General features: G+C 50.1%; 1 protein-coding gene across 1 annotated transcript; it reads right to left on the reverse strand.

The window, feature by feature from the left end:
- Nucleotides 1-2,195: 2,195 nt before the first annotated feature.
- KLHL35 (kelch-like family member 35) lies at nt 2,196-8,418 on the reverse strand. Its single transcript, XM_009321943.1, has 6 exons — nt 7,529-8,418; nt 5,444-5,628; nt 4,760-4,878; nt 4,078-4,266; nt 3,216-3,404; nt 2,196-2,384 (listed from the first exon to the last, which is right to left on the reverse strand). The coding sequence occupies exons 1-6, from the start codon at nt 8,416-8,418 to the stop codon at nt 2,196-2,198; spliced, it is 1,761 nt and encodes a 586-aa protein (XP_009320218.1).
- Nucleotides 8,419-10,842: the final 2,424 nt, after the last annotated feature.

The raw sequence follows: 10,842 nt of genomic DNA on the forward strand, positions 1-10,842 counted from the left end.
AGCATTCAAAGCCACACACTTTGAAAGGGCGCCCATACCAAAGCGGTGAATTGCTTAAGGCACAGGGGAACAGTAAGAGAGACAAAATTAGGGAGGAGAGATGGACTGTGATTTGTGGTCCTCAGGAAATCAGGCTATAGGAGGATAAAGGTCTCTCTGGCCCTGAAGGCTATCACGGCATGGGTTGATGGGCTCATGCTTTCTTTTGTGCCAATTTAACTAACTGAAGGAAAGGTGCCAGTTTCTCCTGAAATCTCCTTTCCCATTAAAGACCCAACTGTGGATGCAATTTGATTGCAAATAAAATTGCCTTTTACCAGCGTGAATTTCCGTTTCTCTCCTCACGGGAATAACCTATACCAGCATTCAATCTCCTTCATATTGCTGAAAGGACACATTGTGCTGCCCATGATCTGATAAAAGGGCTAACCCACGTGCACAGGCCTTAAAGAGAATTTGAGGCTGAGAATGTCCAAATAGTGCACCTTGATGAACAAAACAGCTATGATAGCCCTGAGACTTTCCGGACACGACTATGAGGAGCGTAAGGTACATTTCATGCAATGAAACACCTTGCTCGTCGCTTGGGCAATGGAAGAGCACGCATTTCCTAAAGAGGAGAGGAGATGAGCGTGCCCCGGTTACAGCCGGTTTTGGTTCTTCAGCAGGGACATTTTTGCCATGTTTTACAGGTAAGCCTGATATCATCACGAAGAAGAGGTGAACTTCTCAGAGTTGACAGAAAACAGAAGTACTAAAGAACACATAAAAAACAGCTATGTGATGGAAGCAGGCAAAACCAGGAGGTTTAAGACAATTAAAAGGCCCTGAAAAGGGGAGTGTCTGGGCCAGTGGACATAGTCGTTTCCTCTACTTCAGGAAGAAGTCATCATTGGGCTGAGGAAAGGAAGGTGCAGAGAAAACAGCAGCCAGCCAGCAGCCTGCTGTAGAGGGGTGCACCCAGCAATGTACAAGTAACGGGAGTTTTTAAGAGACCCCACTCCACATTTGGCAACAACTAAGTCCCTAATTGAACAATATGAACATTTACATGGAGCCATCAGAAATTACAGGTTCCAGTCATGGACTAAAGACACTGACACCAAAAGCTATGGCTATTCTACCAAATCAGATGTGCTCAGGATCATTTCTAGACCTGAGACCAACTGGCTTGCAGCAACGCAGTCTGTGTGATCGAACGCTTGCCCTCCAGATGAGCTGCACATTCAGGCTCCCAGGGGCTCTCTATCGAGTCTGTTAAATATTGAGTTTATTTTAATATTTGCTAGCATACTCCAGAGCCAAAATGAGCCAGATGTGATTCTGTGGCTACCATGCTTCAGGTCTTCATGCTTAATTCTTACACGTTACTATTCCCCTACCTCTGCTCTCCGAAGAAGGAACTCTTGGCTACACAATCCACTATTCCTCTCACTGACAAAGACACAGTGAGACAGCAGCCCAACCACAAAACTTGTATAGAAAGAGGCAGCACTCTGTGCTTTAGGGGAATAGACCCTCATACAGCACGTGCAAAATGGAGTCAGAGCTTGGACTATTTAACCAGGCTTTTGGGGATTTAGTGGAGAAATTTTCTTGGGATATTAGCTTTGAAGTCTCAATCTCAGCTCTCCACTGTAATGGGACTAGCTGTTCATGGACATTAATGGCCATTTAGGTCACCACCGTGGTTTGACACAGGGTTCTACAGAGCTAAATGCACAAATAACTGATAGCGTTAGCTAAAGAATTGGATCCTGTAACTGTAATTGTTACTGCAACAGTCTTCGGCATCAGAAAGCCGCAAAAACATGTCCTTGCAGGACAGTGAGCCTCTGTTGCCAACATAACAGAAAACCGTTATCTACAGTCAGGAAAACCTAAGTAAAGGTCGAATTCAGTAGTTCCAGGGGCTGCAAGGATACTTGAATCCTACTGTGGCAAGGTCTGCGATGCAGCTTCACACAGCCCAGCACCCTTTCATTCTCTGACCTAGATCAACATCAAAGCCGCTGGCATCATGAGGCCAGGAAAAACAAAATAGAGGCTGCTCAGGGGCTGGCTGGAGCACATCTTCTCCAGTGGCTTGTATTGCCCTTCCCTGCACAAAGGTGAGATGTCTGTCCACATGCTGGGTGGCCACTGTCTCAAGGGGAGGCTCTGGGTGGGAGGTGGACGCAGTTGGAGCCCCGTGGTCATCTGTTCATGCGCTGCAGGATGGTGACGCAGCCGTGATAACTGGTACAGCGCTGCAGTGGCGGCTGCTGCTCTACGCTCCCTGTCACTGGGTCGAAAGTGAACGCTTTGTCCGTGCCTTCTCCATTCTCGTCTCGGCCACCCAGGATGTAAATCTTCCCTCCACACACTGTCAGGCCACAACTCTCCTGGAAAGCAGAAGGAAAGCCCAAGAACTGAGGAGCAAGCCTCCAGCTTTAGGCAACGGGGCTGAGCAGGGGGGTGAGTCATTGCAATGGGCTCAACTCTCACCTGTCCAGCAGAAGGGAGTGAAAGTAGGTAAGATAAGTGATGTCTGGCTCTTGGGGTGCTGCAATCTTACCGTTTCAGTAAGAGTTTTAGCATTTCACTTGAAATGCCTCAAGCCAGTGATGGGACCGTTGCTGTTTTTAGCAGTCCCCCAGACTCACAAGCACACCAAGAGACCAGAGACCCAGCCAGCACCTCCCTGTGAACGCCACTTATAAGGGTGCACTGACATGGGCATTTTAATTCAGATCAGGATGAGGTAAGTCCCATCATTCCTCTTCGCTGCGCCACGGCTCACATTGCAGCATGGCTTTGGAGTGCAAAACCGTGACGACACTAAAGGAAGATACACAACCACCACTAGTCCGTGTTCAGTCCACAGACCAGACTAAAGCCAGTATAACCCTCACCCTGAAACACATAGTGTGGAGAACAGGTCCTCAACACCAATGGTTTCACCCTACAGATCCACTCCTTTGGCATTAATAGCTAGTGTAGACCCAGCTTCAGCAAGAAAACTTGGGTTTGCTGTGGGAGAGACATCTTCCAAGCGGTATGGACACTGACAGTGAGTACATATGCTTGAGTTGCTCTGCAGAGGTCACGTTCACATGCGCAGAGCCAAACCCACAGTGTATTTCCCTTGCCTTCAATCTCAGCAAAGCACAGATGGCTCCTATTCTAGAGAGAGAGGGAAGGCTCAGAGCTTCTTTCCTAAACCTCTTCCTTACCAGAGGCCCAGGGAGGGTGGCCACTTCTTGCCAGCTGTCTTCCCTTGGATTGTAGCTGAAGATTTTACTGAGGAGTCCACCTACAACATAAATTATGTTGTCCAAGCAGACAGCACTGATGCACCTCTGGTAAAAAGGGGTGGGAGACAAGAGCGTCCACTTGTTGTCCTCTGGATCATAACACTGGACCTGGGAGGAGAAACACAGCTATGGAAACATGAATTTACCACATCTCCCTGCTTGGATGAAGCTGGTATTCACTATAAATAAAAGCGCATGGGGACAGAAACATGGATGGGAGCTTCAACACCCAGACACCGGTGCAGTGAGCAAAGGGATGAGGGGTTCTAGCATTCCCTCTTTGATTCAAGTCTCCCAGACAAACTACAAGCCCCCAGGGTGGCCGTCCTTGACCCAGACAGTGCATGGTTAAATGTTCAGAGATGGAGCTGAGAAGCACTGATGGCTCTTCCTGCAGCTCAGGAGACCAGAAGCATCATATCTGGCTTGCAGAGGTCTCCTCCAGGCAGTTACTACTGTTGGTACTTACCTGAAGTGAACGCCCGCAGTGTCGGAGGTTTGTTCCTGTGGTGTTTCAGGGCCCACCAGGCTTCAGAGCAGAACAGGCTCTGCTGAAACCATGCCTAATATCCTGTCAACTCCTGACACCTTCCCTCTCTGGTCCCTAAGTCTCATTGGCTTCCATTTAAATGTATGACTTCTCATCTTATTATAAGGGAGCCTTCATTAGTCTTCAAAAAAAAGGCACCCTTGTAGCTTAATGACAACCCCATTTCGCTCCACGTTCCCTGGCAAACCTTCTTCTTTAGGTGTCTGTCCGTTCCTGATGCCCCAGCAATACCTTGTCGGTGTTAGCGGTGTCATCCACAGCACCGCCCAGCACGTAGAGCTTGTTCAGGCAGGCGACCACAGCTGCCGAGCTCACGGCTTGAGGCAGCGGGGCCAAGGTTGACCAGCTGTTGGAGAAGGTGTCATAGCACTCCACACTGGAGAGGCGGTAAAACCCATCAAAACCTCCCACAGCGTAGATCTGCCACAAAAGGAGCAAAGCAAGCCGATTAGAAACACCTGGACTCACCTAATGGGCTATGCTGTCACGGCGTACATGAGGGGAGGCTAGGACTTGGCCAGAAAGACAGACATCAAGCCACGGTAAAACCTTGGGGTTGGACTAGATGACCTTTAAAGGTCCCTTCCAAACCAAACCATTCTATGAATCTACGAAACACCCCACACTGTATAGCCTTCACCCAAAGACTTAACACAGCTATCTGCAGAAGTCTTGCACCATCCCATGGTAGATCTTATTGCTACAACTTCATTTGTGGCTACTTCAGGTGACAACACACACCCAACTGAAACAATGACGCCTTGGTTATGTCCTAGTTGTTCTCCTATCAAAACCATCTCTAAATGACCCAGAAGACAAACGCACACTGACAGTTTCTCATTGTACTTGGCAGCAGGAGAAGTGGGGGACAGTGCTCCACGTGGCTTCTTCCAAAATTCAGGCCATTGCTTACCTTGCCCTGAAGCGTTGCCATTTTGTGCCTCCATCGGCCTTTCTGCAGACAAGCAACCTTGATCCAGACATTCAGCTGGGAGCTCAGCACCCAAACGTCGTTGCTGCTGATGTGTCCTCCTGAAAAACAGAGGGATGGAGGGCTGGTGCAATCCCAGGGACAGCCCCATCACCTCACTGCACCACAATATTGCATAGTTCCTCCATGCAATGGAACAACTTAGGCCGGGATAGAGTTATTGGGTTATGGCCATGTAAACTCAGCTTCCTAAGGGAGATACCGTCTGGACTTCAAGGCACTTGTTACACTGCTCCATCCCTTATATAGAACTCATCTGATAGGCATTATATTTTAAGTGAGGGACAGGCAGGAGACTCTCATGTCTTAGGAAACCCTCTCTGACAGCACACACCAAAACGAGCTCATTCCACAGCTGAACACTTTTGACAGATGCCCAACAGGAGGGAAAGGTTTTTTAATACTGCCCTCCTCCCCCTCAAAGGTGAAATTGTTCCTTGGGACAGCAAAATCCAGACCACCTAAGGATAAACTTCACCAAGAAGTGACTTTGCGCCAAAGCTGGGATGCATGTGAATGAGTCCTAGTGAATAGACCTAAGGAGTGGCTGTCCAAGCAGAGGTTCTTTGCAACCAGGAAGGGACCATCTGGTCCAGGGTATCTCACCTGATATGTACACATCGTTCTTCAGTGTGCAGGCAGCAAACTCTGACTTGGTGTAGCCAGGCACGCTGGAGAGGGCCGTCCACTGCCTGCTCTTTGGGTGGTAGAGGTCTGTGAAGGGCAGCTTCAGCAGGCCTTTCTTATCACAGCCCCCAATGACGATGATGACTTCTGCCAGCTCCATGAACCTAGACCATGAAAGGCATGGGTAAGTCCCCGGGCCAGGCTACTCCTTTCCATCATCCCTCCCATCCTATCTAGGACACTGGCAGCACAGTCCGATGGATAGAGCAGGGTCCTCTCCTGCACCAGCTACTGATTTTCTGGGCAAATCCTTTCACCCTTGCACCTACCCTTTGGTCTGCACATTGAAATCAAAGGCACCTCCCAGGCTGGGTGGGAAGGGGTCCAAACTGCACAGGGAAAGAAAATGGGAATGACCTTTAAAAGTCCTTCGTGAGATTGCCTCCTGCCACTCGCCCTCCCCCCTTCCAGCACAATCAAGCCTAATCCTCAAGGCACAGCCACGAGCGTGGAAAGCTGTTCCTGGCAGCCCGCCTGCAACAAGCTCTCTGCCTGGGGAGACAAGTGTTTCCAGGAAATGTCTCTCTCTCCAGCCCTAATAGCAGTGAGCAGACGAGACAGACAGCAGGGGAAGGAAAATCCTGCCAGCTAGGAGGTGGCAAGAGAGGAACGGCCCTGCGGGAGGGGAGGGGAGAGGAAGGAGGAGGGTGAAAGAGGATTTGAAAGACTCGGTCCAATCCCCAGCTCTGCCGTGGTTTGTGCAGGCTGAGACAATTCACTGAAGACCAAAGCCCTAAAAGGAGGGAGGTAAAATGTGGACGCTGGGGCGGGTGGGATTTATCCCCAGTGAATTTTAGCTGTTTGCATCCTTGAGGAAGTCACCACAGACCCTGTTGCTGAGCAGTTCTGTATATAATGGCCTGTTGTGGTATTCAGCACAGAGAAGATGTGTCAAACCATCTCTTCCACCTGACAGAAACATGCCCTAAATGCCAGGTTGGGACTTCTCAGATGCGCTGGGGCAAGCTCCGTCCTTCTGCCCAGGATGCTCCACTGAGTGGCAAAAAAACCTGCGCTCCTTGGGTTGAAGAGCAGAGGGGCACAAGAACCTGGCCTTGCAGCCCCGTGGTCATGGGTGTCCCCTGGAAAAGGATGGGGAGCCTTGCAAACCAAGTTGGTTGGATATTGCAACCCACCCCAGAGCAGAGGTGTCCATCAGCACTCTTACCAAGCACACCCTAAGGCACCTGTGGCACCATGAAGATACAGCAGAGGCTTAAAACGTGGCTGGTCAAATCCAAACTTCACAGTCACAAAAAAATGCAGATTTCTACACACACCCAACCCTAGAAATCACTTTTTCTTTGCCTCCTCCACTTTACACTGGCAGCTGCCTGGGCCAGCATCTCTTTACCTTCTTGCTGTTCATCAATAAACCAACAGAAAGAAAAAAAGAAAAAAATATTTGGGGATGCCGAGGTAGCCACCTGGACAGTAACTGCTTTTTTTCCCTGGACATTAATTCCTGACCCTGCAGCAATGCCTTTGAGCTAGGCACCACGCTGATGGCCAGGAGGACTGAGACTGGTCCAAGCCTTCCTGCTAACAGACAGCCTGGAGAAGGTGGGAGAGAGACCGAAAGAGGTGAAATGAGAGCAGACCAGCGGCAGAGCTGGGAACGGAAAAGAGGTCTCAACCCAGTGCTCTACCCATTGGTGAAAGCAGACAGAAATAAAGAGCTACAAACACCCCTTCCTGCCCATAGTCTGGACACACATCTGGAGAGCACCATTGCACACCCAGAGCGGTGCGACTAGAGCACTTCTTGCCAACAACAACAAAAAAAAGTGTCACATGCATTAGTATAAGTTTCACAGGAATCCTTTAAGCCAAGCAAACATCTCCAATGCCTTCGTTTTGGAAACAGGGAGGCCAAAAGAGAAGCAATCGGAGGAGGAAAAAAAAAAAAAAAGAAAAGAAAAAACAACCCAAGAACTCCCCTCAAAGTTTAAGATCTATCAACTTAGGCCATGCCAGTCTAGAGAAGAAGATGCTGTGTTTTACCTTCTGGGCCTTGATCGCAAAGAGCTGACCTCATTCCCGAGGATGTAGTACTTGCGGGCCTCGTGCAGTAGAGGAATGCACTCCTTTGAGTCCTGGATGAGTCCATCCATTTCCACCTTCTCCAGGAAGTAGGTGGGGTCGAGCAGGGGCAGACGCACATGCTCAAGGAGGTCCTTCAAGGCTCCCTTCCTGGCAGGTACGTCGTGCCGTACCCAGCGCATGACTGCTTCAAAGACCACTTCCTCCTTGGGGACCACCAGCTGCTCATCGGACAGATATTCAACCAGCTCCTTCGCACCCATCTCCAGGAACTCTTCATGACACGACACCTCCACAAAACACTCCAGCATGAACCTCTTGCTCTTTTCTGTCAGGGATGCGATGGAGAATGAATCAGCAAACTTCATGATGCCCAAACAATTGCATGGGTGAAGCTGGCCTTCAAGGAAGGTGACACAAGCATCTCTGAGCTTAGAGATCTGCAGCAAGTCAGACAGTTCCAAGATGCCTTCAACATTGTCCTCCTGAATGATGATGTTCCCCCCATACATATAGTCAAGAAGGAGAGACATGGTGGAAGCAGAAATCTTCTGGATATTAATGATATCCTGGTGGCCTTCCTTGAGATTGCCACCAAACATGGCCCGGAAATACGTGCTGTTGGCTGACAAAGTGGCACGGTGACAGGGGAATTCTTGTCCGTCAATTAATAGCACCACGTCTGTGAAGATGCCGCTCTGCCGGTAGGAGTTTAGTGTCTGGAGGATTTGCTCGGCGTGGCAGGACCCACTGCAGAGCTTCATGTGCAGCTTTTCTTTGCTCGGGTCCCGCGTCATATTTTCCAGGCTGCTTGTCCTGAAACTTGATTCTTCTTTCATCATTCGATGCATCCTGATTGGGAAGCAGCGAAGGAGACGAGAGAACAGTGCACTATTAAAATATCTGACTGCAATGTCCAACACCATCGTGGTTTCTGCATCTTCCTCGGTGCCATGAGGAAGTACAGATTCCAGCCAAAATATAGTCAGACTCTGCCCCTTCATCCGCGCGCATGGCTCCTCCTCAGTAACCAACATTTCCTCCAAACCACAGCACAGTGATGAGCGCTAGGATATTTCCAAACCAACCCCATCTCAGTAGACAAACTTCTGCTTTTAGGAGATGTTTCTTCTAAGGCAGTTGCCTTGCCCAACCTATGCTGTACTAACACCTCGACACCCTTTCCTTTCTTTCTGACATCTTGCAGCTCTTATGAACTGCTTTCCTCATCCTGCCGCATGCAAGCTCTCCACGGTACAGCCCAGCCGGGAGCATTGCAGCATTTTGACTTTTTCTATCCACCATGTTTCCCCAGATGTCTGATTCCAGGAAAAAAAAAGCAGAGGTAAGGTTGTGAGATTGAGATTTGCTAAAGGTAGCTGTGACATGACCTCCCCAAAAGCAGGGGAGATGTCTACACCTGACATACCTTTCTGCTAGATTTGTTCTCCAGATGATTTTAAATCTTTCCTAACGGACCTCATAAAGTGATTGCAATGAAGCACAGCAAACTTCTGTCACTCGAGCTCTAACGGTTCACACTGACAGCGTGAGCAGCAGGACCCATCCTGAGCACTCACGTGCTCAGCCTGGAGGCTGCAAGTAGCTGCACATCCAAAAGAGTGATCCCTGCTCAAGTGGAGAGGGCGGCAGCCAGATCACCTGTAAAGAGTAATCCCTGGGGAGAAGGACCTCTGCCTGCAGAGGTGGGGCCTGAAAAGCAGGGGAGCATCGTGGCATTGAAATAGTGACAATAATTGACTATCTCTGACAACGGTGAGAGTAGCAGAGACCCCAAACCCTCAACTTCTGCCTCCACCGTCCTAGACCCACTAACAGGTTGGCTCTGCCCCATTTCCTCTACTTCTCCCCAAAAGCCCGCCCTGACCCATCACTGTTGCGCAGACCCAGATGCTGGGGGGAAGAGTGAGCACAGGATTGAACCTGGGTCTCCCGGCGCTTGCCCGACTGCTCTCACCAGCCAGCTGTTAAATAAAAGGGGCACAGCAATGCCACCACCTGTGTTTTAAAAGCATGGCAGAGTTAGCACCACTCCTTGAGTGGGGCTGCCAGCGAGGGCCATCAGCAGAGCACTCCTGATGACAGCTTCTACCATGGCCGTGCAGGTTTTAGATTGCTTTTCTGAGGCTCTGTAACAGCAAAGAGCCCATTTGGGGGTGGCTCAGGCTCTGTTCTTAAGAACGCCCTAAGTCAGGCTCTGGAGCATCTCACCACAAGCCTCTGGCAGGAGCACAAGTCCCCACTGGGGTGACAAGTTACCAGACATCAGTGGCTTTGTGGTGTCCACACGCTCCCCTGCAGGAAGGCAGCTAGCACATCCCTTGAGGAGGATTACCTTGAATTTCTCATGAGTCAAAAATCCCTGTCTTTTAGCTCTAGTCCTTTATCTCTTTTCCGACACCTGCACCTCCCAGACAGCCATCGCGTCTGACCACAGACCCCAAAGGTGCTCAGGTTCTCCCATGCTCCAGAGGACACCTCCTGGCTGCAGCTGCACCAGGGTAGCTGTGTGTAGGACAACCGGGTCTAGTCCTGAGGATCTTCACCCCACCACCCCGAGAAAGTGTCACTGCATCCTTTGTGCCTCCAGAATCCCCCAGCAATGGGGAAAACACCTCTGCCCGTGCCATGGGGGAGCTGCAGAGAGCTAAAGAACAGTGAAGCAGCATGACAAGCCCTAACTAAATATCTAAGAAATCCCGTGGGAGTGGGTGAAGGCTCTAAACACCCCGAACGCCACTGACGGATGCTCAGGGCTGCGTAGAGGAGGGAACCGCTGCTAGTCAGTTCAAAGTGATTTAGAGAAGTTACAATAAAGGCAGCTCTCTAGAGACACCTTTGCAAAGAGCACAGTGGACTCCACATTTTGCTGACACACGCGGCTCCAGCCAAGACAAACACATCTATATCCCCACTTCTCTCCTGATCCGCACGCGTTTCCGAGCCATCAGGGTCACGCACAGCTCTGCATGGCTCAGTGCTGGGAAGAAAAAGCTCGGACTGACCTCTTTACAAAGAGACACACCCCCCCCAACTCCCTCCTCAGTTAATCCAAATGCCTTTCCCCAGCTCACATCCCTCCTGTCTACCCATGAGACAAACGATGCCGATGCCAAAGAAAGAGTGGGTTTGCCCCATTGCCCTCACCCACGCACACTCCTCTCCAGGTCACCCTCTCCACCCAAGTACCACACATCAGCAAATGCTGTGGTTTTTTTTCTGTCAAGCCTCCCCAGCTGCTGGTGCAAGAAGTC

Source organism: Pygoscelis adeliae, unplaced genomic scaffold (genome assembly GCF_000699105.1).
Source record: "Pygoscelis adeliae isolate BGI_AS28 unplaced genomic scaffold, ASM69910v1 Scaffold263, whole genome shotgun sequence".
NCBI classification, from domain to species: Eukaryota; Metazoa; Chordata; class Aves; order Sphenisciformes; family Spheniscidae; genus Pygoscelis; species Pygoscelis adeliae.

Coding starts and splice junctions, on each gene's coding strand:
- KLHL35 (XM_009321943.1), bottom strand. CDS start 8,418: ATGCATCGAATGATGAAAGAAGAATCAAGTTTCAGGACAAGCAGCCTG. Junction 3,405..4,077: donor ACACCGCTAACACCGACAAG/GTATTGCTGGGG, acceptor TTCTCCTCCCAG/GTCCAGTGTTATGATCCAGA. Junction 2,385..3,215: donor CCACCCTCCCTGGGCCTCTG/GTAAGGAAGAGG, acceptor TCTGCTTTCCAG/GAGAGTTGTGGCCTGACAGT.